The sequence below is a fragment of the Gamsiella multidivaricata genome (genome assembly GCF_025024155.1).
Source record: "Gamsiella multidivaricata strain RSA 2152 chromosome Unknown BC939scaffold_12, whole genome shotgun sequence".
In the NCBI taxonomy this organism is placed as follows: Eukaryota; Fungi; Mortierellomycota; class Mortierellomycetes; order Mortierellales; family Mortierellaceae; genus Gamsiella; species Gamsiella multidivaricata.
In genome coordinates, this window is record NW_026251720.1 from 383872 (window position 1) to 408527 (window position 24656).

General features: G+C 49.0%; 8 protein-coding genes across 8 annotated transcripts; 6 read left to right on the top strand and 2 right to left on the bottom strand.

The window, feature by feature from the left end:
- Nucleotides 1-1710, top strand: BC939DRAFT_442472 (uncharacterized protein). Its single transcript, XM_051554400.1, has 3 exons — nt 1-342; nt 431-527; nt 636-1710. The coding sequence occupies exons 1-3, from the start codon at nt 224-226 to the stop codon at nt 1701-1703; spliced, it is 1284 nt and encodes a 427-aa protein (XP_051415350.1). The 5' UTR covers nt 1-223; the 3' UTR covers nt 1704-1710.
- Nucleotides 1710-3272, bottom strand: BC939DRAFT_442474 (calponin homology domain-containing protein). The gene is made up of 7 exons (XM_051554401.1): nt 3106-3272; nt 2870-2919; nt 2654-2742; nt 2484-2547; nt 2220-2384; nt 2066-2095; nt 1710-1967 (listed from the first exon to the last, which is right to left on the bottom strand). The coding sequence occupies exons 1-7, from the start codon at nt 3137-3139 to the stop codon at nt 1812-1814; spliced, it is 588 nt and encodes a 195-aa protein (XP_051415351.1). The 5' UTR covers nt 3140-3272; the 3' UTR covers nt 1710-1811.
- Nucleotides 3273-6443: 3171 nt separating this feature from the next.
- BC939DRAFT_393774 (uncharacterized protein) lies at nt 6444-11174 on the top strand (the record flags this gene model as incomplete). Its single annotated transcript, XM_051552111.1, has 3 exons — nt 6444-6725; nt 6810-7016; nt 7101-11174. 3 exons carry the CDS (start codon nt 6444-6446, stop codon nt 11172-11174), a joined length of 4563 nt encoding a protein of 1520 aa, XP_051415352.1.
- A 202-nt stretch (nt 11175-11376) lies between these two features.
- BC939DRAFT_474514 (uncharacterized protein) lies at nt 11377-12989 on the top strand (the record flags this gene model as incomplete). Its single annotated transcript, XM_051558426.1, has 3 exons — nt 11377-11494; nt 11826-11858; nt 12289-12989. 3 exons carry the CDS (start codon nt 11377-11379, stop codon nt 12987-12989), a joined length of 852 nt encoding a protein of 283 aa, XP_051415353.1.
- Nucleotides 12990-13575: 586 nt separating this feature from the next.
- BC939DRAFT_39947 (uncharacterized protein) lies at nt 13576-14842 on the top strand. Its single transcript, XM_051552474.1, has 2 exons — nt 13576-13876; nt 14267-14842. The coding sequence occupies exons 1-2, from the start codon at nt 13705-13707 to the stop codon at nt 14794-14796; spliced, it is 702 nt and encodes a 233-aa protein (XP_051415354.1). The 5' UTR covers nt 13576-13704; the 3' UTR covers nt 14797-14842.
- A 1256-nt stretch (nt 14843-16098) lies between these two features.
- Nucleotides 16099-18585, top strand: BC939DRAFT_500445 (uncharacterized protein; the record flags this gene model as incomplete). The annotated part of the gene is made up of 1 exon (XM_051560047.1): nt 16099-18585. One exon carries the CDS (start codon nt 16099-16101, stop codon nt 18583-18585), a length of 2487 nt encoding a protein of 828 aa, XP_051415355.1.
- On the bottom strand, nt 18575-21163 carry BC939DRAFT_442481 (uncharacterized protein). Its single transcript, XM_051554402.1, has 4 exons — nt 20212-21163; nt 19378-19672; nt 18931-19260; nt 18575-18806 (listed from the first exon to the last, which is right to left on the bottom strand). Exons 1-4 carry the CDS (start codon nt 20887-20889, stop codon nt 18649-18651), a joined length of 1461 nt encoding a protein of 486 aa, XP_051415356.1. The 5' UTR covers nt 20890-21163; the 3' UTR covers nt 18575-18648.
- A 198-nt stretch (nt 21164-21361) lies between these two features.
- BC939DRAFT_40007 (nuclear protein Es2-domain-containing protein) lies at nt 21362-23720 on the top strand. The gene is made up of 5 exons (XM_051552519.1): nt 21362-21846; nt 21948-22483; nt 22588-22753; nt 22841-23005; nt 23105-23720. The coding sequence occupies exons 1-5, from the start codon at nt 21543-21545 to the stop codon at nt 23575-23577; spliced, it is 1644 nt and encodes a 547-aa protein (XP_051415357.1). The 5' UTR covers nt 21362-21542; the 3' UTR covers nt 23578-23720.
- Nucleotides 23721-24656: the final 936 nt, after the last annotated feature.

Genomic DNA, 24656 nt, shown 5'->3' on the forward strand with positions numbered 1-24656 from the left:
CCGCTCTCTTTCATCTCCAAACATACACGATTCATTTGAAACCTTCTTTTGTGTCCGTTGCTGAGCTCTCCCCCCTCAGTGGCTTCCCTTGCAGAGCGCAGGAACAGCCTTCTGCTTGCTTGACTTGCTTGACTTGCTTGACACAGGATCATCGATGCCATCGCACACTTGATCAAACTACGGTCACTACTCATCACATTCCTGCCTCCGCCAAACGCCCTCAATGCCGACCTATACCCCTGTGCCTTCCTCCTTCACTACTTTGTCCCACCGTGCCAAGGCTCTCTTCCTCTACAGACACATCCTCAGAGAGGGAGCAAAGTTCTTTGACGAGCGCACAAGGTACATACCCAGTTCATTATCAGCTAACCGGCATCGCAACCTCGTTAATCCATTGTTGTCTCTCAAGAGACTGATCGGTTCCCTCTAGCCGTTGGGTCAAATTTAGGGCCCAAGAGGCCTTTAGGAAGAATAAATATCAGGCAGACCGGGAAAGAGCCGAAAAATGCATGAGCGACGCGCGCAAAGTACAGTAGCAAAGATCCTCAGGCCTGTTTGTGAGTACTTTTTTTTATGTTACAACTTCACAAGCATAGCCGTGTCTGACATTGGCATTCGCTCTCCATTTTCGCAAGGCTCTTCGACTGCTTGAACGGGCTAATCAGGTGGACCTCAAGGCCTCGATGCGTCTCCTGAGACTATCATACGGAATCCTCGGCAAGGAGCGACGAGCACTACTCCAGCCTTTTCTGGACTCGGCCCGCCAACGCACCATGTCCCCCGAAAAGCTCTCCACTGCAATCTCACGCTCCACATCCAACGGCTCAAAGACAACTGCGATTTCTTCGTTATCAACACCTTTAGATTCAGCCTCATCTCAAGTGCATATTTCAACGATGCATCTTGCGGACGTGCTTTTGCAGGCAACCGAGCCACCAGAGCCATTGCATTATCACAATCCCAGGACTGTGCCACCCATTTTGTCGCCTCCAGTCGTATCACTCATTAAAAGTGTCACCGGGAAGAGCGTCGAGCCAACACTGCCGGAACCGTTGTTCAAGCCCTTGCATGGAAAACGAGAGGCGAATCTGCGATGGCGTTTCTTTACCAAACAGTTTGGGAAAATAACACCGCCTCTCCCTAGTGAGATTCGACAGGAAATGGAGTGGAAGTCGCGTGTTGGATTACCTGGATCAAGAAAAGACAGTGCATTGACAACTGGCACCTTACAATCCTCGACTAATTGGGATACATGGGAGCAGCGGATTCTGGACACAATCAGAGCATGGAACATGAATGGGGAGGAGCAAAAAGAGAAGCGCCATGAGACTGGGCGATTTCACCCCAGTATTGGCGGGAAACCTGCGAAACCTAATACATTGACGCCGAGACTTTACAGGAGGATGTGGCAACACCTGCTTGATGAAGTTCCGGTCATGGACGTCCATCTGAAAAGCCTAACATCTGGCTCAAATAAGTTACCTTCTGTACCACCATCAGCCAAGCCCACATTTTCGGTCTCAAAAAGTCCATTGTCGTATCAGGCACGGTCCACTGTCAACTTGAAGCTGCAGGCAGTCGTCAATAGTTTTGACCGGATAGGACTGAGCGAACAAAGTGCTCCAACAACAACAACAACAACAACAAAAAAGAACAGGAGTGATAGAGTTACGAACAATAAATCCACTGGGGAAAGTCTGTAGTCAATTGCATATCAACTGGCAACGCAGGGTATTATTATTTTTATTCGTGTAATATAACATATGTATGAGGGAGAAAAGAGGTACGACTTGCATTGATCACAATGACATTTAAACATCGACAGCAGCACGTGCAGGATCGACTCCTCCAATATCGCGACGTCCGTTCCTTGAGCCGGATTGATTTGCTCCTCCGTTGTATCCATACTGGAAGGTATTGATGACATGCTTTCCTGCGTTCAGAACATCCTCTGAGAATTCCACCTCCTGTTTAATAGAGACAATGGATAAAAAATAAGGCAGATTAGTTTCTGGACAACAGCATGAAAATGCTCAAAATTAAAAAAGAAAAGAAAAAGACATACACGCTTGTCCGCTAACTTGGGTCCCAAAATCTAAATGTCCAATGCAGGATGAGAGCACGCCATGGTTGTGTTAGTGAGAGCCGAAAATATCTTCAACTAACCAGCCAGTCAGCAAGAAAAAGAAGAAAAATCCTTCCAAAAACAGAGTTCTTACGGGGACATCGCATCCGGACTTGGCGGCATGGCGCGACAGTGAATAGATGGCATCGACGACCTGTCCTGGGTTCTTGTTCTCATAGAGATCGATCGTCTGAAACAGATCATGCTTGGGGCAGCCCAACTTCTCGCATCCCTGCAAGAACTTGGCAATGTTCTCCATCTAAGTTACAAAGATTAAAGGAAAAAAGTAAAGAAAAGTTAGATCAGCGAGAAAAGACAATGTACGTTATAACAAATGATCCACTCAAAGAGTGCTTACATGAACAAAGGGCATCTTGGAGGGCTTAATCTTGACAAATCCAGGGATGAGGACGTTTATCAGTCTGGTTTCAGTGATAAACAAAAGAGCAGGAGGCGATGTGTTAACAAAATTGACACTTTTCAGTCGACTGCCATTCCTAACAGGCCCTTGTTCGAGATTGAACGTACTTGCAGAGGATAACGCCGTCTTTGAGAGAGAGCTGGAACTCTGGGTAAGGAAATGGCTCCCCAACAACGGTCTCAATCCACTGACGTGCCTATAACGATGGATACACAAATAATAATGACGTTCATTAGCTCTGTACGCTCTTATCCCTGTCCATGTTGCACGGATGGAGACTCCCCAACACCAGAAAAATGCGTTTCATCCTGTCAGAAGCGTACCTCGGCCTCTCGTTGAACATCGTACTTGGCAGCCAGCTTGGCGGCGATTTCTATTTGCAAGAATGGGGTGGGCAGATTAGTCTTCGAACTCATATACACGCAGTGAACCAGGACAGTGCGATGACCCCATCCAGGACTGATGAGATGATTGAATGGTCGACCATGAGGCACTCAAACTTTAAATATATCAATGGTGATATAAAAGAGATCCGGAGTAATTATTCAGTTGTTATTACCTCTGTCGATACCGTATTTTCTTGGGGCGCTCATGGTTGCCGTGATGAGTGTAGATGGGATGGAAAGAGGTTGATGAAAGTTGATGAGTTCAACGGCTCTTTTTGGTGCTTTGCCATGGTCCAGTCCACATCACGTGTGACGCACACTTGGTTTGCTCAGGGCACCTTTTTTAATTAACTGTTGACCCAATAGCTTTCGGACCCATGCTGATGCAAATTAGACGTAGCAGGAGTAGAAACAAAAGAAATCCCCGCCCTGTCATGGAGGCAGATAGCTATTTATACGACTGCTAGATGCTGAGCGAAAATGATCGGCAACCATACGGAGGAAAAAAAAAAAAAGAAGAGTGAGCCCTGGTCTTCCCAGTAGGATGGGACCCTCAATGGTTCATGAAACATGGCATTGTAAAAGAAGATTTGAACACAGTGGAGTACCATCGTCAGCTGCTGATTGAGAACCGGTCAAAGCGATATGTGTACACTTTTGCTATGCACCTCACAACAAAAACATGGTGGGCATGATAACGAAGTATCTTTTGATATCTTTGAGGAGGACCACGGTCGGAAGCAGAGATGTCTTTAATGGGGCGCTCAGCCCAGAATGAATTCAAGGTTTGCGATAACTCCTCGACGCAACTCTAAGTAAGGCGCGATGGAATGAATACCTTTGTAGGCAAGAATAAAAATGAAAGTAACCGAATGCATGTGGTCGATATTGCTACGCACAGCATGGTGCAACGACCACATTTCCTATTTCTCGTTCATTCCTCCTCACAGTTTTGATACCTATTGCCGCAGCATTGCCAAATCGAATCCAGCGTTAGCAAGAGTCTCAAGCGAGCGAGGGAGAAATCAGATGAGACGCGTCTCTAGACGTCTTTAGAAAATGGAGAAAAAATGGGTCAAGCAATGCTCGGTAAATCATGAGGTGAATGAAGTATGTGGTGGTTGTTCGCTTTAAAGTGGTTTTTTGCGTAGAACAGGCTGACTGATGTTGTATTACCCATTCCCGGAATAAAGAGAGTCTATCCCGCTAATTGATGGTTACACAGCGCCACAAATGGCACCCGAAGCGACGGAGGACGCATGTCGTTCTTCTTGTTGTTCTTTGTTCTGGATGTGGAGGAGGGCGCACTGTAGTCTAAACGTTTTGCTGACTACCGCTTCGACCTGGACGAACTTTCTTGGTGTGTGCAGGTGTAACTCCTCTTTTTTCTCGCCCTTCCCCTCTTCCACACCTTTCCTTTGCATGTCTCCATCCTCCTCTTCCTTCTCCAACCATTTCACCAACCTGCCGCGTTTCCCTTCATCTTTCGCTTTAGCTCATCCCTCTCCTGCAACAATGAATTCGTATGTCCTGTTTGCCACCAAATTTAATCCAAGTTGACATGTAAACTGTACCTGTCAGATGGTGGGTTGCTTTTACTGACTGCCCCCTTCTTCCCCATGCCTCTTCTCTTTTACTCCAGCTTCGAATTCGACTTGCATTCCCAGATCCTGTCGAGCCTTGCTTCGGCCCTCGCAAAGGACTCGACAACATCCACTGACGAAGTGCACAGGCTGCTCAGGGCTGGTCCCTCCCTGCGCTCTTCTACTCAGCCATCAACACCCAAACCACAGCCCAATGGAACCACAGCAGATGCAGTTACAGATGCAGTTACAGCCGCAGCTGCCACTGCCGACAGTATCCTCACCGAAGGAGGACTCATGGTAACCAGTGCTTCTTCACTGCTGGGCGCCGTTTATTTTTTGCTGATGTAGAAACCAAATGTTGCCATTTAACACAAGGCTCTCTTCCGCCCGATACCAATCAGACTATGCGTCACCAGCATGCCCTTATGGCCCAAGCAAAATTCGCAGCCGAGTCCTCGGGCCAGTTCGACCATGAACTCATCCCTCGCCTGAGCGGATACCTTCATTCGTTGCCAAACTACAAGTTTGGTGATGGATACGGCCTTCGAGGTATATACTGCTGAGAAATGTGCTCAATTGAATGTTGAATGTCTTAATGCCATCCTCCAAATACTGACACAGAGATACTTCGCTCAGGCAAATCCCCCGCCGACAGTCTGACCTTCAGTCTTGTTACGCATCTCCTCACAATCGCAAGCAAGAGACCCACTGGGCGTCAAGAGATCCTCGACCCCATCTGGGCCTATCTCGATAAACTGTCCGCCCTGGTGAAGTCTGATAATGGCACGTGCAGGAAAAAGAAGGCAACTCTTTGTCAAATTAAACCATATGCATGCGACCGTCGCTAATCCCATTCACTTTCATGTGTACATTTGTATTTGCATTCTTGGTGCCACAACACTACAGCTGCCAAAGTGTGCGAATTTGTTCTGCCTTCTTTAAATGGCCTTTTGACGGCTCTCGAGACCTCATCGTTTGAGTTTGAAACTCGCGACTTTGCGGCCCTTGTTTCTCATTCGGGCGCGTTCCTCTCGAACGAGACTTCCGATCACATCAGGAAGGCCACAGACACTATCAAGCAGGACAGTGCCAACTCCTATGCCCGGCGAGTCCTCGTCAAGTATGCCCGCGAAAGCATAATCTTGAGCTCCAACCGAGTTGTTCTGCAGGTGCTCACCGTGAAGCGAAACATGATCGCTCGTCTGATCAAATCCTCTTCGGCCAAGGCGCAGGATACCAACGGAGACGTTGAAGAGCTGGGAGTCAAAACAAGACGACACATGCCCGAGTACAGCTGTGACGATGAGGAGCCGACCATCGCCCGCACTGAGATCAAACACCAGATCCCCAGCCCAGCGTCGTTTGATGAAATCTGGACATCGCTTCTGTCAGCGCCTGCCAAGAAGATTGCAGCTGGTGCAGCACAGTTCGACTTGACAAAGGTCATGCGTGCAGAGTACATCATGTCTATGCAGTTCTTTGCCGACATGCGCGTATTTGCCAACGACCTGCTCGCTACAGGAAATGTGTCGCATGAGTTTTACTACAGTGAGATCATGGGCATTTCTCTGGTAAAGAACAGCTCTTCATGTTGAATGGCAACGCCAAAAGATATGGCTGGGAAATATTTATATATCATCACTACTTCTTCTTGATGTCTTTAGCAACTAGCCTCGTTGGCAAGCGTGTACATTCACGAGCTGGATGATGTCCTTCCTTCCCACATCTCTAACTGCTTATTCAATCAAGTTCGTAAGGAGGAATTCTGGATCCATGCTGCAGCTCTCGACTGTTCTGCCGTCTTGGGCATTAAGTAAATGGGTGATCAATGCGAGCGAAAGGCAACGATTTTTGTCAAAAGCACCAAATATTGTCTTACTGACTCGCCATTTTATGGTTGCAGCTTTAACGATGCTAGTAAAGAAATGACTGCACTACTGCAGCAATTCTTGACAACTGCCTCGCCAGTCTTTGAAGGGCGTGATGCTGCTCCTGTGCAGCAACGCGCGGTCGAGCGCTTGGCCCAGACGCTGAAGCAATCTACAGTCGGAGACGAGGTTGCCATGTCGACCGTCTACGCCTTGCTCAACATCCTCTACAGTCACAACTCCAAAGACAAGCTGCTTGCCCATGAACAGTCGATTATCATTCAGGAGAACGTGATTGCCGCGATTGCCAAAATTGCTTACATCTACGAAAGCGAAAAGGTAAGGCCTCCTTCTATAGAATGGTTATAAATACGAGGTACCCGTGTTCATTTGTTAACACAAGCGTTTTCATACTTCACTTAGGTCACTTCCTTGGTCCTGTCGATGATGGCTCAACAACTTCGCCACCACAGCACCCGTCTGGACTGTGTCATTATTCAGCGCTTGACAGACATGGCCCTTACAGGATCCCTGGCATCCTTTAACGATATCACACAGATTTTCTCTGGACTCGCAAAGCAATCCACTGCATCTCACCACAAAGTGGCCCCCAAGGAACTGTCTGAAACCGTAAGTGGGCAATCTGAACAATCCAAATAACAGAAAAGCATGGCTGTATGAGCAAAAATATAACCTGGGCTTGCGATCTATTAGGTATATGCCAGCCTGCGGCGTCTGGCAACGACAATTAATACGCGACCTGAGTTCTATCATTCGTACATGGTGACTCTGCTCAAGCTCTTTGTCGACCAAGGAATCCATATCCAGTCCGCCAATCATTCGCACAAGCGTGGACATAACAAAGTTAACACACTCTCTGCGATTCTCGGAGGCCTCCTGCCAATTTTGGCAGAACTTCTCTCGCATAAGGACTTTGAGCCCCATGTCACTCCAACAAATGAGGACGTCAAGCTTTTCCGCGATGTCTGGTTCCACTGCATTCTATTCGAGTTCGTGAAGGACTCTCATTGGTCGAAGGAATGGAACAGCGCCATGTTGACTATCGCACGCAAGACCCCAGCGTTTGTCTCTGGCGACCATGGCGCAAACGCCTACTTGGAAGGAGATCTGGAGTACAATACTGTGCTTCCGAGAGGCACCATGGATAGCGAGAAGGCGGCGATGAGAGCCACTTTGACCAGTTACTTGCCTGGACAGGCTATGGTTATCAAGAATCTGAGCTCCGCCAAGGTGGTTTTCCTGCTATCGGTTTATCACGTCGAGACCATGCGTAGCCGTCAAGGAAATTGCTCGCATATCCTACAATACTTCATGAACACTGGTGTCAACGACGGAGGACTCTCCGCCTGCCTAGAGTCGATTGCGGACCAAGTTGTCAGCGTGTTCATTTCCGAGACCCAGAGCCTGGCACTCGCCCATAGCTTGGACGAGGACGTTCGAGAGCAGGTCCGTAACTTGGTCGTGGGCTGCGCTCATCGCCTGAAGCGAGTAAGCACCTTGGCTACCAAGTGGGTCCACCGTATGATCGCTTCCTTCCCACAGCTCATGTGCGACAAGAGCCTGTTGACCTTGGTGCTTGAGGTGAGCGAGCTCCTCTGGTTGAGCTGCGAGAACGAACTGACAGATGAGTACTGCCCCATCTACAGCTTCACATCGTCCATGGTCGACGTCACCGTCAGCCTTCCAGATTCTTATCCTTACCGGAGAGAGGTGTTAACCAAGTTTGTGGACCTAGCCCGCAAGTGGATTGCTGCTGCTATGGCCAACTCACCTCAAGAAGTCGATGCCCTGCTACAGAATTACCTTGCTGAATCTGAAAAGATTCATACAGGAATCAGTCGTGTTCACATGGGCCGAACCCTTGCTGCTCGCGCAGGCAAGGATCTCGTCAAAAACCATAACAGCTTCGACACTCTTGCCAACATCCCTTCAGCCTTGATCGACAATTCGTCTGTCTTCTTCCAGGAATTTTCAGCTCGTCGCCGGTACCAGGGAGAGATTGGAGGTATGGAGACCTTCTCTGCAGCGTTTACGCCCCAGTCTGGCTCAGTCATCAAGAGCCAGCTACCTGCCCTCCGTGAAAATCTCCGGACCATGCTGCAGAAGGTCAAGGACGACCAGTTTATCCCCAACAAGGACCTTGCGAACGCCCTTCACCGCGCTGTCAGTGCGTTGGTGACCCTAGACAAGGGTGAGGAGGATCTGGTCAAGATGGTCGTCTGGATTCCTATTTACTTGTTCACCCCTGACAGCATGAAGATCGGTACATCTGTCTGGAACTGGTTGATCACGGAGAAGCCTGCTGTGGAAAAGCGACTCATGTCTGAGGTTGCGTCTGGCTGGGAATGGGCTTTCCAGCACCAAAAGGGTCTCTTCTCCTCCTTGCTCAACTCTGAGGATCCCTTCCGCGTGCGCATGGAATATGCCCCAACCGACAAGAAGGCACGCCAGAAGAGCTACAAGATCGCGTCGTACCTGTTTGCACCCCATACTATTTGGATCGAGTTTCTCTCAAGTCGGTTCCAGGCAACCCGCTACAGAAACCGTGATATGGTCGACATTTTTACGCGCCTGCTTCAACTGACTTTCGGAAATGAGCACAGGATGAGTACTCATCCCTTGGCAAGAGAGGGTCGCTTCCTGCTCCTTATCCTCGGTCTTCAGCTGCTTCAGAGCAACAATATGGAGGCATTGATTGAGTACAAGCTCCGTTCTGTGCTGTATCTCTCGGCCTTGTCTTGGTTTGAACTCTCTCCTCGATGGTCCTTTGGAGGCAATAAGATGCTAAGCAAGACCGAGACTCGTATCATGAAGGAGTTTGGTGTCGCGCTCGAAAAAGACAAGATTTTGCTGGACACCATCTTATCGAGTATTCAGGCAGGAGCTAGTGGTGCTGACTACATTTTCACAGAAAAATTGACCCGCGATGCCATTGTTCGCAAGCACACTCAGTGTCGTCGTCTCTTGTCGCTGCTAACCGAGAACGAACTGAGCCGATTGGGTGTCTGGAGCACGCCTTTGGTCCTGAACGGTGCCATCTCCGTGGTGAATACCCAGGAGAAGAGTTTCTCGGAGGAGGCATGGCGCACCATGGTTCGATTCGCATGGAGCGTCTCGCCTAGCCTTGCCCTCCAGTTGATGACCCGTTTCAAGAACAGCGCCATCCCTAGCGAAATCGGCCGACTTTTGGCCAGCAACCCCTTTGCGGCGGTCCAAGACGCGGATGCGATCCAGATCTTGTTGGGCGAGGGTACGTTCCGCTACACTTCCGCGCAACTCAAGTATCTTCTGTTCTGGCAGCCAGTTCCGTCTATCACGGCCATTTCGTACTTCCAGCCTGCGTTCCACAACAATCCTATGGTTTTGCAGTATGCAATGCGCTCGCTGGAGCACTCTCCAGTCGAGGTAGTCTTCTTTTACGTCCCCCAGATTGTACAGGCGCTTCGACATGATGATCTGGGCTATGTTGAAAAGTACATTATGAGAGCAGCGCGCGTCTCGCAGCTGTTTGCCCATCAGATTATCTGGAACATGAAGGCCAACATGTACAAGGACAACAAGTGCGAGGTCCCTGATGCACTCAAGCCCACGCTCGACAGGATCATCGACAATATCGTGAACGGACTTTCGGGTGAGGATAAAAGCTTTTATGAGCGCGAATTTGCCTTCTTCAACCAGGTTACATCGATCTCAGGAACGCTGATGCCTTTGGTCAAGAGACCCAAGCCAGAGAAGAAAAAGAAAATTGACGAGGAAATGGCCAAGATTGTGGTCGATGTCGGGGTATACCTGCCCAGTAACCCCGAGGGTGTTGTGGTCGATATTGACAAGCACTCGGGACGACCGCTGCAGAGTCACGCCAAGACGCCCTTCATGGCCACGTTCAAGGTCCGCAAGACTCGTGAAGAGTCCGCCCTTGACAAGGCAATCATGAAGAGATCTGAGGAGGAAGAAAAAGAGGATGTCCCGAAGACTTATGATGTCTGGCAATCGGCTATTTTCAAGGTCGGAGATGACTGTCGTCAGGATGTGCTGGCGATCCAGCTGATCGCGGTCTTTAAGAACATCTTCACCAACGTTGGACTAGATCTATATCTTTTCCCCTACCGCATTGTTGCCACGGCACCCGGATGCGGTATGATCGATGTGATCCCCAACTCGATCTCGCGCGATCAGCTCGGTCGCGAGAAGGTGAATAACCTGCAGGACTACTTCGTGACCAAGTACGGTGGTGTAGACTCGATCAAGTACCAGATGGCGCGTAACAACTTCATCCAGTCCGTGGCCTCGTACAGTGTGATCTCGTACCTGCTCCAGTTCAAGGATCGTCATAACGGTAACATCATGATCGACGACGAGGGCCATGTTATCCATATCGATTTCGGATTTATCCTCGACATCTCACCCGGAGGTAACATCAACTTCGAGTCGTCACCGTTTAAGCTGACGTCGGAGATGATCCAGATCATGGGATCGAGTGTTGAGGATCAGGGATACCGATGGTTCTGTGAGTTGTGCGTCAAAGCTTTCTTGGCGTCGCGTCCATATGCGGAACAGATCATCCAGCTGGTCGCGCTGATGCTCGAGTCTGGATTGCCTTGCTTCCGCGGTGAGACCATTAAGCGCATGCGATCGAGATTCCAGTTGGATCGATCGGAGAGATCTGCGGCGGAGTTTATCTTGGAGCGCGTGGATGAGTCGTACCTGAACAAGCGCACGGTGCTTTATGATTCCTTCCAGAAGGCGACCAATGGCATTCCTTATTAATGAAATCCCCTTAATGAAACCGCAATGTCGGTTTTTGAAGACTGACTTTTATGAATGAACACAGAAATAAATAAAAAAAAGGTTGCGAGTATGAAAGTATGAATGATGTGTGCATTAGATATATTTTATTCCGTTGTTGACGCGCAACTAATTAAACTTATTCTGTTGGACGCGACAGCAATCAAACGTTCGCGCTGCAAACATGGCAACTCGATCCTATCATAGGGATGGGACCAGGACCAGTGCTGTGGATATGGCCAACCATGGTGCCCAGAATGATTCTCTACTGGAGATCACCACTGCCGCACACACACGTTGTGGTATATGTCTATCGATTGATCACCATTCATTCAAGGAGCCACTACAAACAGCTTTTTTTTTTGTGCAATTCTATCGCTTTCACGCACCGGTCTTTTTTGTTTCCATACTTTCTTCTGCATCCAACTCCTCATCCGTACGCGTACATGACGCGCACATTTATTTATCACAAAAGAAGGAATCCAGCATCGACGCTCAATGTCTGAGGGATAGACGCCTGGATGACATCCTTGCCAGCATTGTATGTATGTATGTATGTATGTATGTATGTATGTATGTATGTATGTATGTATGTATGTATGTATGTATGTATGTATGTGTGGTTTATGCCAGGTCGGAATTATGGGATCCTCGTCTTTAAAGATAGTAAGTACATGGGTCATCGGTCTATTGAATGAAAGTCAGAGTAGGGCTTGCCAGAGTGCTCTGCCCTTCGGTTGCGTCTTTGGGCTGAGGGATCGATGTGCTTGGCAAAAAACTAAAATGGGCTATGGGCGTCTAACAATTTTTTTTTTTTTTTTTTTGGGTAAAAAAGAGATCTGGTATGCATCTGCTCTTCGCCTAATTCTCATCTCACCGATCGACATGCAAACGAACGAGCAAGGGGATGAACCGAGCTACGAGGTTGGGCAGGAGCAGTTAGATGCTGTTGACCGGATGCTTGAGGAACTTGATCTGGATGAGCGATTCGACAGAGGTAACGCCGGCATCGTGGCAGTGGCCAGCACTGTTCTCGCCAGCAAGCTTTTACGCATCGCCAATACTGAGGGGTGGTTTTTTTTTTTTTTTTGCATAGTACCGGCCGCATTCCGGATAGTGGAACGTTTTGAGCAACTTCAGCAACTTCAGCAGGAGCAACTTCAGCGGGATCTCAATGGCGAGCAATCGCACGGTATGATGGACGACAATACCATTAATGGATACAATGGCGAGCAAGAGCGGCATAGAGACGCGAATGGTGGCACGGGACCAGAGACGAGTTTAGACTCGGGAGAAAGTGACGAGGATGATGCGGAGCCCTTTGGGTACATCCCACTTGACCAAGGAAACAGCATCGACATGGATGAGGACGATAACAGCGAAGATGACCAAGAATGCGAGGACGCAGGTTACGGTCAGATGTTTAGCGACGGAGAGGGCGATCAGGACGACTTCCAGGACGATGACGATGACGATGAGAGTCAAGGATACGACGGGTATCTTCGCACGGCTGGCCGCGATGGAATAATACCTGTACCGGTGATCCCACAGGCGGTCGAGATTGAACTGGAGGACGATGAACGGGCGGTAGAAGAGATCCCAGAAGAGGATCTGAAGACGATTGCGATGGTGATGAAGTCGTTCTCGCTACCGGCTCCCGACTGGGCAAAGTCGATTCCGGAGGAACGTTGGCTGCCGAGGGTTGTGCAGCAAGCTGAGGCTGGCAGGACGCCGTCTTCCTCAGGAGCTGGATCCAGCTCTGGACAGTCTCTCGATGGAGCAGAACCGCTGCCATAGACGGCATGTAGTGTCCATCACGCACAGGATAAAAATACAATCAACATTCCCCCTCTGACAAATGTGTATTTGGTGGCAACCAGTGATGGAGCTCCTGATTTGAAGGCCGCATTCTGAGTTATTTTGTTTGTGCGTCCGTCTGGATGTTGTTTTTGCCGGCTTCCCGTCCCAAGGCAGATACGTTTACTCGCATGCAGAGCTTGAACTATTTTATTTTATCGCTCGTTGTCCTGCCCTTGAGGGCCCATCCTTGGTCATGCTCAACGTTATTTTTTTTTATCCTTTGATCCCTACCACTGGCTGGCTCAAGTGAGCGATTTTCCTAAAAAAGCGTTTTTTTCCTTTTCCTTTTCCTTTTTTTTTAAAATAGCCTGCGAGGGCGAGAGCGGGTACCGTTGAGATACCTGAAGAGCTAGTTAGCTTCAACCATGCTCTGGGAATACATCTGGGTAACATCCGGATGAGATTCGCTTAAGGCCGCGCGATGAACGACGATGGCAGCAGCAGAGAAGGAGGAATATTCTGCTTCATTCGCTTCATTCCCTTCATTCCCTTCATTCCCATTTATAGTATCGGCCGTCCATTATGTCTCGCTCGGTGACAACAAAGGCAGCGGGTCGGTCTGAGTGTCTTATGAATGTCTGCGCAAATGGATTTGCCGTGACGAGCACTTTCATTCGCTGCCAGCTGTTGGTATTCCTGGCGGGGTGTCGGGATGCCAGCGACCACGGACTGGGATTGGGGGACCAGAAAGAGAGTTTTTTTTTCTTTTGCTTTTTGCGTGGCAGAGGAGGGTGAACTCTGTAGCACCGGGATTACCGACTATCCGTGTGCCATCATCAGGACAGCCATAAGCACGACCATGGCCAGGACGCTCATGCGTGCAGGCAAGTCCGGTGCATTGCTGCCAAAGGCGGCTCTCCCAGCTCATCCCAAAAAAAAGAAAAAAAACGCAGCGCGAACCACCAAACCTTATTCATTTTACTCATAAAGGGCGTTCATTTCCTCTTTCACACCCACTCGCTACTCTCTTTACTTCGCTCCCCTCCTCCTTCGAACCGGGTCTATTCTCATCAGCTCTCGTCTCTCGTTCAAAAATACATTCCGCCGCTCTGTGTATCCTGTTCTTCGCACACCTCGCCTTTCTCTTTCTTCTCTTACATATCCATCCTCCACCATTCCACCCTCAAACAGCACTCCCTTCACCGCCTACCCCACAGTTTCACCATGCAGGCATTGACACCACTCCTCTTCTCCATGCTGTTCCCGCGCTTCAGCACCAAGACCACAACCGACAGGGACCCCAACTTTGAGGGCGACTATTCGCACGAGTCCTTGCTCTCGTTCCAGGATGGTCATGCGGTCTACGAACAACGCCATAGCCAGGAACTTGCTCCCGTCAAGACTCGTCGGCATCGCAGCACCGGTGCAGATGGCATCCGTCGCAGTGCGTCAGACCCCACTCCCAATAGTAGTCTCAACCGCAGTAACACATTCCCTCCAAGCCGCAGGACGGGTCGTCCAAAGCGCCTCTCGCTTGATCATGCAGCATTCATGGCAACCTATCCCATGCTCGATGGACTGGGCGACACTAGCAATCGCCAAACGAGCAATGCTTTCGCTTCAAGATCCTCGACGGTGCGCAAACAGCGTTCGCAAGATACGATGTCTGCATCGCGGCCGTCGATTTCTTCGATCTCTTCGATGGTCTCGGATGCTTCGTCTTCGTCTTCGTTGTCGTCTGCTTCTCCAGTCCAAGAACCCCTCACGCCCACGACCAATTCACCAAACTATCGCAAGAGCTTGAAGATGGATCAGTCTGGAAAGTCGTCCGCCAAGGACCTGATCAACCTTCACAGCTTTGACGAGAGCATGGGACAGGTGTGCGTCTCCCCACAATCAAACAACTTTTTCGAGGAGGCAGGTCTTCACCATCATCAACAACACCAGAGCAACGTCGTACCAGGATCGATAACGGGCCACAAGGCTGTTGTCGGAGCGCGTGGTCAGAGACAACTCATTGCGCATTAGTTGCACAATACACGCAGACAGAAATACGGTTCTCGGCATGGGCTAAAACGGATAGGGGCTGTCGCTTGTCTTTTACATGACCAATGTAAATTGGCGCGGGCTCGACGCTGCGCTGTAATTCTCGGCACCCAAATTTCAGCTGTGTATGCATGCACTTTATTTTTACTCTTTACAGTCGTTGAGAGTCTCTCTATCCGGTGTCGATTGAGCCTCTCCTTGGCATTCTTGGCAAACCCGGGTATCCTCTAGCAAGGGACCAGAAAGCCATGCTCCTCATTGTCCTTGTACCATAGTTCCCTTATACCCTCTCCTAACACACTCTTCTGGCACGCATTCCAGCACGTTTTTTTCTTACTTCCGTGTGCCTCTCTTTTAGGTTTGGTTTGCCATACTCTAATTCTCATTCCCACTCCCCCCCCTTCCTTCTGTACGTGCCTCTCACTCCGTGCTTTTTCTCGATCCTTTACTCCCTTTTTTTAGGCCATGTACTTTTATTTCGTTTCCATTCTAGACTACAATGCTTCCTCGTAATAAACATAATAATAACAAAAACAACAGCATCGGCCGCATGAACTGAATGAAGACTGAAAGTCATAAAGGATTCCATGTACGCTTATTTGTCAACTATGGTGCGTAGTTCTTGTGTGTAACGAAGAGAAACTACTCTAGAAACGTCGTACAACAGCCGCGATGTACTTATGATTCTATGATTCTCATGAACGCGTGTTTCTATGCCGCCTATATTCTGATCATGATTTCCAACTGTATAATGATTCTCTAGATGGCAACTATTGCCATCACAGCACCTTCACCATGTTTCCCTTCTTTGTGTGGATATAGTAAAAAGCACCAAGGCGAGGTCGTGTGGAAACTGTCCATAATGAACCTTCTCTACATGATCCATGGATCTGCCTGCTACCACGGCTCATTTCCACCGTCTGAGGATTACCTGCAAAAAAAAAAAAAAAAAAAAAAAGTCTTTTTTCAGCTTGCAATATCCTTTTGTTCCTCAGCATCTTCCAACACCAAGAACATTGCCCTTTACAACTACGCATACACACACTATCAACCTCTCCTCATGAAACCAACAAGGTCGAGGAGTGAGGAGGAGTTGGAAGAAGAGGAGGGAGCCACTTGGCCAAGTGGTACTGCTAGGGAATCTGACGTCTCGATACCCCCATCCATAGCGACAAGGACAGCATATCCACAAACCGACTCGGACCGAACAGAAACGAGCTCTAGCAATGGGTTTGATAGCCAAGAGTTCGGCGTCACATTGTTCGAACTGTACACCTATGTCCCTTCCTCCAGTGAGGATAATGATGTGAGCAGTGTCGGGGCCGAAACTGAGGCTGAAAACGATTTTAGAGAACCGACTGACGACGCCGTCATAGAAAGAGTTCAAGGAGAAGGTGCTGCAGAGACTCCGCCCATTATTGTCATCCATACCGTCGAGGAGACATCGGTTCTAGGAACTGATCTTCACATGAGAGCCGAGGTGACCGTTACAACCGTCTGCAAGGAGGAAATAACGGAGCAACGTGAATCTCAGGACGGAGAAACAGATCTTATTGGACCACATCAACCGTTTGTAGAATCACGGAGTTCGACAACCAGCAGCGTGCAGCTCCGACAGCAACAGCGTCGGTTCGCAAAGGTCCCGGTCGTGTCTGAATATTCAAATCCGAAATACGCAGAGTTGGATGTAGATGAATCGGTCGAATGTGGGCAGGAGAGGTCATCGAGGGGGAGTAGATCGTCCTTGCAAGGTGCGGCTTTGGATCAAGAACTTGACTTGGACATGGCAAGGCGTCGTATACGTGGTAGAACTGATGAAAATGAGGATAGGAGTGTCCGAGGCGGCTCTGCATCTTCTCAGTCCATTCCCTCGCGCCGAGAAGGCGATGGTGTTGAAGGGAATCGAGATGGAGGCCGCAAGCAAGGAGAACAAGAGGAGGATATATGGACGAGACGCCTCCGACGGCTGCAGAAACTAAAGAATCATACGCGTCAATCTAAAGATGTCCTCTATCCTCCTCTCCCTCGCGATGACGAGGTTGAACCGGTAGAAGATCCAAGTCGTAACCATCATCATCAACATCAAGCGGAGGGAAATTGCCACATCCCACGAGCTGCCCCCCGTCAATCCTCCTTTGTGATGGTCGACACGACCAGCAATCAGATTCTCACTGACCCCTTCATCTCGACATCGCCACCCTCGCCCTACACCGCCTCTGCAACGCTTCCAGGCCCAAACCCACCACCCCTCCCACCTTCGAAATCCAGCACCTCCTACGACCCTGATGGGGTCATGCATCTTGCAGAAGCTGTTCGCCTCTACGGCATACACGGTACCCAGGCGACGCAGCCGCCACGCAGCTATCCAACACATCCAATATCGACCACATTCGCCCCAACTGGGGCCTCAGGGAGGGCGTCGCATTCAGTCGTACCGTCATATGAGCGGTTTGTTCATGGACCTGTTGATGGTTTTGCTGGGCGAGAGAATACGGCTCTTGAGCAAGATCTGCGACCAAGAAGTGTGACTGAGCGACTGTGGACGACACTGTGGGGACGGGAGTCCTTCTGGGAGAGAATGCAGCAGCAGCAGCGGCAACAGCAACAGCAGCTCCAGCAACAACAACAACAGCGGCAGGGAGAGATGGAACTGGCGAGCCGCCGACCTACTTTACACCTTGCGCCCCCACCGCCTACAACCCCACCATCACACATCGTCCCACGAGTAGTCTCTACGCCATCGACAGCTCTCTCGTCGACGATAATGACTGCCACAGTTTCTTCAGTGCCATCCTCACCCTCATCATCACCATCTTCGTCATCTTCATCAACCGCATCACGACAGAGAACTACGATATCAAGGCCATCCCTTCCACGCACGGACGCTAGAGGCTGTAAGGGGTTTATCATGCCTTTTTTATCCCGAATGCTGTGCGGCTGCGGCGGTCAGGACACACACGGATTTCCATTGGTGCACTCAAACGAGCCCGTTCAGCTGACGGAACAGAATCTCCAGAACCTTGAGAACAATGACATTAACCACGACGCAAGCGGACAAATCTCAGCCGGGACACCAACAGCTACTCCATTCACTCAAGTCATACAGATGCCTCCATCGTCGAGCGCGATAGCGAGCGGTTCTCACTACTCCGAGTCGGTGCTGACGGGCCCCACAGCGGCACCATCGGTGATACATCCTGATCATGGGATTAACAGCAATAGTGGCTACAGCAACATCATGAGAAACATCGATGCCAGAAACAGTATTGTGCACCAACACCGGTTGTTCTCGCATGAGCGACCACTGTCCTTCGTGCCGGCGAGGACCACGAGCGCAGGACTGGAGTCATCGAGATCACGCACAGCCATGGAGATCACGACGATATCAGTGCCTGGAACCGCAGTGGCGAATCCATCTTGGCTGGATACGGCCATTTCTCCACTACACCATCGCAATGTTGAGGAGCCGCGATATGATTCCATGGGGCCTGGTACAGCACTCCAATTGAACCAGCCATGTTCTCTGAATAGTTCAACCCAACATTAAATTCTATTTTATTAGTATTATTATTATTTTTTTTTTTGGGATGGTATCATAGAACGGAGATGTTCAATCGATCTCCAAGACGCGTCCTCCGGTACTGAAGGTCGAGTTTGGAAGCTCGCGCGACTCGCGCATAATCTGAGGTTTGAGACCCTTGTCAAAGTTGCGGTAACAGACGGCCGCATTGGAGATGGTAACTAGGATGGTTACTAGACATAATGCGGCTACATGTAAAAAAAAAAAAAAAAAAAAAAAAAAAAAAAGCATCAGTTCAACTGTCGCGCTACACGTTTTCATCCATGAAATATATATACATAGATCCAATGCATGTTGTTCTTGTCCCCTTACCAAACAACGTCAGAAACTTGTTGACTCCGTTATAATTCTTCTGCTTGTCGCCGACATACATCCGGATCACCTTGAACACAAAGTAGGCAACACCACAGAGCATCGCCACAATGAATGTCGACATCCATCTTCTACTCTCATGTCGGACCGCATACAGAGCGATGTAAAGGATCATGGGCGTCAATGGTAGCACAATGATCGTCAGCCAGTATTCTGGATCGGTCGTTCGCTTGGTCAAGGTCAGGTAAATGAACTGGATCGAGAATCCGACGAAGAAGAACAGGTCGACCTTGATCAGAACCAGATAGATTTGATAGGCACGATACATTTCTAAAAAATTAAAAAAAGCAGAGGGGGATATATACATGGTTTGTTCATTAGTTAACACAAGTTCCTCTAGGACGTCGTTCTCCCCGTGGTTGTTACTTTATACCATCACAAGCTTACTCTTCATGTTGGGATCCGCGCCAATCTTTTTGTAAATCTTCCATCCGAATTCCTGGAAAAGCTGGTAGGCCAGCCAGGTGACGATGCACTGGGTCAAGCAGATCACGACGGCCACGACGATCAAGAATGGCTTTAGTGAATTCAACAGGTCCTCTGCTGTCCATTCGGGGACCAAGAACGCGCTGCTCGTATCCAGCGAGGTCTTGGTCTGACTGATTTCAAAGACCGAGTAGGCGAAACAGCAGAAATTGAAGATGACAATGGCAATCATCTCGATCGTGTTTTGTGCTCGGACCTAGAGAGGACACGGCCGGATAACAAGACAGAGTATGGATTAGAAGGAGCTAACTTGCAGCCGAACACGTGGGATGCGTTTGTGCGTGTGTGTCGGGCCGGGTCCCTGCGAGGGAACATGTAGAGCACCAAGAGCATTTGAAGGAACGTGTATGATAGTGCATATATATAGACAAATAGACAATAAGGAAATAAGCTGAGCGTTACAAAAAAAAAAAAAAAAAAATGAACCGACGCTGAGAGCCATGCTCAAGTGAGTAATGAAGGTTTAGATGAGGTTCTGCGATGACGGTCGACGACAGCAAGAACGACGGCAACAGGGCAATATAATGCTCCGTGTCATATTTGATCCTCCTCTTTGAGCCATTCGAAGACCCTTTTTTTTGAAAGGGAAACAGGCACTTGTCGCAATCAAAATAAATAGAAAAAAGGGGCGGGAGACAGCCCAACTGCTATCACGCGCCAATGGGCAGTCGGATAGGTGAACCAAAATAAAAAAACAAACGACCTTGGAGTGTGGAGTGTGGAGTGTGGCCTTACCGCATCCCATGCTAGGAGAAGCTGAAAAAGTTGGGCGAATACAAAGACCATCAGATACGCAGGAATCGAGCGAGACTGGTTCCTGGAATCGAGGTGGGGTGGTTGTGGTTCATCGCCGGGCTCGGGCAACAGAGGCGTGTCCCGCAGGGCATGGAAATATTTGACGACGATAACGACCTGCATTATGATAACAAGCAACGCCTCGAGCGCAATGACGAGCATCAGCGCCTTTCCGTAGGTTGAGCAGGGGAAGTTGAACAAATTGGTGAAGCGTGTCTTCAGAGACGGAAGCTGCTCCTCGTCCAGAGAGGTCAACGAGGCATTGGGCTGTGGTGGATACGCATAGTAGTTGGGAGGTTTATTTTCAGATACACGCTGATCCTGGACTGAAGCGGCCGCGGCGGGCCGAGCAACACGATGCTGTTGCATCCGGATAGAGTCCTCAGTTTGAATCTGTTCCTGTAGTCGTTCCTGGTGCTGCCTCTGAAGCTGCAACTGCTCTATCTGCTGGGGGGTGGCATTATGGAAGCCAGAGGGCTGGTGATAAGTAGGGGTTTGGTTGGCCTGGGTCTGGCTGTAGTCGTTATGAGAAGGGCTGAAAGAGTTATCGTGTGAGAATGAGTCCTGATAGTAGGTGGAGTTGAGGGGGTGATCCTGTTCGTTGTCGTAGTGTTGCATGGCTATGAAGGTGAATGTCTTCCTGGCAAAGTCCAGGTGCAGATGTGAATTGGCGATGTGTGAAAAGTGCCAGCCGTTGGTTCAGGGAGGAAGGGGGAGTGCAGCCTTTCGGAGTGAGGGTGAGGATGGAGATGCCGATGATGACGGGAGAAGTAGATCTGGATACGATGGATGCAAGGAGAGATGATTTTCGCGGAGACTGATTATTGTTCAGGGCCAGCTGGACAAGATGACAAAAAATGAGATGAAAGAGCAGAAAAAAGGTGAATGTGTGTTTTCTATGGAGATATATAATTTTTTTTTTTTCAGGAACCAAACCCAATTGTAACTAATTTAATTTAATTTAATTTAAGAAGCATTTATGGCACAACCGGACTTGGAGACACAGAAACCACACACGTCCGAGAAGCCACACCGATCAACTGCATTCTTCTATCAGGCAGTAGTCTACATGAGCTGCGGCAATTTGGACGCTGTTGCAGGGATGCGCAGATGCATGTACGGATATCTCCTTGCACGGTGGTGGTGATGAGAGGCATTATAAAATTAGAGAGGTCAAATAGCCACGAAATCTGATAGACCTGACAGGCGCAACTGGAACGAGTGGATGTGTCAGTCACTCTTCATCTGTCCATACCACACATCACACAGCCATGAGCTCAAGGGACCTGATCAAGACCAACGACAATGCCATCACCCCATATACTACGACAAGGACAAAATACAAGTCCAATGTGCCACCGCCACCACCACAGCAGGTTCTAGAGGAGGATGAGTACATTGAGGCCCTCAGTAAGATCATCGAAAGAGATTTCTTCCCAGACCTTGCCAAGCTGAAGCGACAGCATGCATACCTGGACGCAGTCGATATGAACGACATTGAGCGGATAAGGGCCACCGCCAAAGATATCACCGGCAATGACACTCCATTGGGAAAGCGGAGACTCAGGACACCAGGTAAGGAGAGTTCGTATATTATGTCGTGCTTTGGTCAGCAGCTTTTTTTTTTTTTGAAGTTAAAGTATCAGCAACTCACGAAGAATTGATTCATATAATAGCTGCAACGCCAAGAATCCAAAAAGCAGGATTGCCGGATCAGTCATGGACACCTGCCCGAGTAGACATCGGAAATGCCACCCCGACTTGGGGCGATGACAACAAAACATCAACAGCTGGTCTGGGCGCAGCAGATACGCCCCTGATCGAAACACCCTCGACCACCAACCGGAAACGACGAACCGGGGATTCAGGATCCGATGCAGAAAAGGATGTTGTCGATACGTCATTATCATTGGACCAGTTTCAAGCGCGATATACCAGCGAGGACAATGCTTCTTTCAACGACATCGTGGAAAAGATAAACGCGCAAAAGCGAGAGAAGTATCGCTGGATGTATGAGCAAGAAAAAAAAAGCCAGCGACTAATCGAGAATAAGGACGATCCGAATCAGAAGCTGTTGACTCAAGCTGGCGAGGTCGAAAATGGAGGAGTGGATGCCTCAGCCAGTAATGAATCTCAGGACGAAGACTCCAAGCTCGCACTGATTATCGCAACTGACAAGAGATCAGGAGTCATTCCTACATGGGAGTACAAGGTGTGGTTGCGGACAAAATTGCTTTGACATACTCTATCACTCTACTAGCAATCTATCATGAGACTGAAATCTGAGGTCGTTCGCCTTCTAATCGATGTGACTAGGCCAAAAACGCATTGATGTATTATCCTGAGGGTCTAGGCACCCATCTTGATGAGGAAACCATCCGGGCAAGTCCAAAGGAAATTGCGCACAGGAATACAGGATTCCAAGGGCGCGACTTGTTGATGGTCAACCAAGCAGCTGCAGCCAAGATCGATCCAACGTCATGTAAGCTTTCACACGATCGTGATATGGACCATGTCCTTGGAGATGTGCATCATGTTGAAACGGCCTTACTGAGTCTCTCTGTTCCAGATCTGAAAGGAAACTCTACGGACTCGCCCAAGGTTGCAGGCTATGGCTTTGTTTCGTCGACTCCCACGCCAAGCATGTCGCAAATGGGAGATGATCCGGAAATGATGACCTGGGGAACTATCGAGGACGAGCCATTGCTCATCAGCTCTGGTGTTAGCGACTCTGGTACGTATCTTTACATTTATTTCTACCTGTTACAGAAAGTGGTTGCATGAGCTATCTGTTTACCATTGCTCCATGCATTCTATTCTTTAATATATCTAGGTCCATCTCCTTTTAAACTTCCGCCGACATCACGTCGTGAATTGATCGCTCAAAGACTCACGGAAAAGGCGTCGAAGAGCTTTAGGGAAAACTCGTCATTGAAGGCCAAGGTTTTTGCTTCTCCGTCATTGTCGGCACTTTCCGAGTACCAGCGTGCCGTTGGAGGCAGCACACCTACCCCACGATTCAATGCACCCTACAATGCGGTATCCACGCCAGGGAGAGAAACTCCGGGGGGTCGAAACTCACGGTCTAGTGCACGCATGTCCAGTCCAAATCCGAGAGCCAGGGCTGATATGCTGTCGCCAGCAGGAAAAAGACTGCTCGATAAGGCCAGGAGCAGCAGCAGTCGTGGAGCGGATCATCAGCTCAGATCATCGTATGGTAGTGTCACTCCTCGTGCAGTGGCTACCCCAACGCCTGGCGATCGACACACACCCGTGACACCTTCTCCGTTAACGAAACGACAGTAGATAGGATGGTCCTTTTGGCGTTCAGATCCATTGTACATAAGAAATCTCTATTATCTGAATACAAGGACTCGTGGTTTTAGTGGCGAAACCATTGCATATCGCCATAAAGTCACTTGACAGGCAATGAGTGTAAAGAGAAGGATTGAAGAAAACTCTCTTCACCTCCACATCTCCTGTTCCCGCTCTCCATTCCTAGAGGCAATCATGCTCAAATACATCCACTGTAATAAATGCTTTCGGATGGACCCAGTTGCGGAGGCCCGTTACCTCCTCACGCACTGCGGCCATGTTCTCTGCCAGAACTGTCTCGATCATGCGTCAGCCCAAAACAATGATAAAAACAGCGGGAAACCCGATATCAAACAACGCTCAACACAGCATCCGACAAGAACTAACGAAACAGGGGCAGGTCTGCGTATTCACCTCGCTAATGCAGCAGGAGCATGAAAAACCGAATAGTTGGTCGATGACTGGCCTGGTGATTAAAATTCGTATCGACACGGCCCTCTGTCAACTCTTTGCCACCAAAATTTAGGCATTCCTGACACTATCTGCGCCATATGCAAGATTCCTTGTGAATGCATGCGTGTCACCCAGAACCTAGTATGAATCAACGTTGAAGTCGACCATTATACGATTCAGCATATTCCGGAAATTTGACTATGCGGTCTGTCTTATCCCGTCCTAGGATGACCTTCCACCTCGAATACAGCCATTCTTTCGCTCACTGGAGGCAATATGTTATGATAGCATGGATGTTTGGAAGGTATAGGCTCAGTTTGCAAGTGATAGTCATCGCCTCACAACTGGAAATGGGTTGCTGAGTTAGCTCTCATCGTTATTTTTTCCTAGTTTCACGAAGATAATTTGTCAGGCTTGATCGACCATCTCCAGAATAAGACGAACAGACAGCATCAAATTCTTGTCAAGGCTCGAGCAGAACTGGTGAATATGAAGTCCATAAAGAGGTATATAGCGACACCGTTAATAGTGCACTCCTTGTATTCGTATTTGACAGCAATGGGAAGAAATAACCATTACCCTTTAAATTAGTGAGATCCGCGAGCTGAAGGCGGAGA

Excerpts from the sequence above, each read along its gene's own strand:
- BC939DRAFT_442472 (XM_051554400.1), top strand. The coding sequence starts at position 224 with ATGCCGACCTATACCCCTGTGCCTTCCTCCTTCACTACTTTGTCCCAC. Across the intron at positions 343-430 it reads TTCTTTGACGAGCGCACAAG|CCGTTGGGTCAAATTTAGGG; the intron begins GTACATACCCAG and ends GGTTCCCTCTAG. Across the intron at positions 528-635 it reads GCATGAGCGACGCGCGCAAA|GCTCTTCGACTGCTTGAACG; the intron begins GTACAGTAGCAA and ends CATTTTCGCAAG.
- BC939DRAFT_442474 (XM_051554401.1), bottom strand. The coding sequence starts at position 3,139 with ATGAGCGCCCCAAGAAAATACGGTATCGACAGAG. Across the intron at positions 2,743-2,869 it reads ATGTTCAACGAGAGGCCGAG|GCACGTCAGTGGATTGAGAC; the intron begins GTACGCTTCTGA and ends CCATCGTTATAG. Across the intron at positions 2,548-2,653 it reads GACGGCGTTATCCTCTGCAA|ACTGATAAACGTCCTCATCC; the intron begins GTACGTTCAATC and ends CACTGAAACCAG.
- BC939DRAFT_39947 (XM_051552474.1), top strand. The coding sequence starts at position 13,705 with ATGCCAGCGACCACGGACTGGGATTGGGGGACCAGAAAGAGAGTTTTT. Across the intron at positions 13,877-14,266 it reads CAGGACGCTCATGCGTGCAG|CACCAAGACCACAACCGACA; the intron begins GCAAGTCCGGTG and ends CCCGCGCTTCAG.
- BC939DRAFT_442481 (XM_051554402.1), bottom strand. The coding sequence starts at position 20,889 with ATGCAACACTACGACAACGAACAGGATCACCCCCTCAACTCCACCTAC. Across the intron at positions 19,261-19,377 it reads CGCGGATCCCAACATGAAGA|AAATGTATCGTGCCTATCAA; the intron begins GTAAGCTTGTGA and ends TTAATTTTTTAG. Across the intron at positions 18,807-18,930 it reads CAAGTTTCTGACGTTGTTTG|CCGCATTATGTCTAGTAACC; the intron begins GTAAGGGGACAA and ends TTTTACATGTAG.
- BC939DRAFT_40007 (XM_051552519.1), top strand. The coding sequence starts at position 21,543 with ATGAGCTCAAGGGACCTGATCAAGACCAACGACAATGCCATCACCCCA. Across the intron at positions 21,847-21,947 it reads GCGGAGACTCAGGACACCAG|CTGCAACGCCAAGAATCCAA; the intron begins GTAAGGAGAGTT and ends TTCATATAATAG. Across the intron at positions 23,006-23,104 it reads CTCTGGTGTTAGCGACTCTG|GTCCATCTCCTTTTAAACTT; the intron begins GTACGTATCTTT and ends TAATATATCTAG.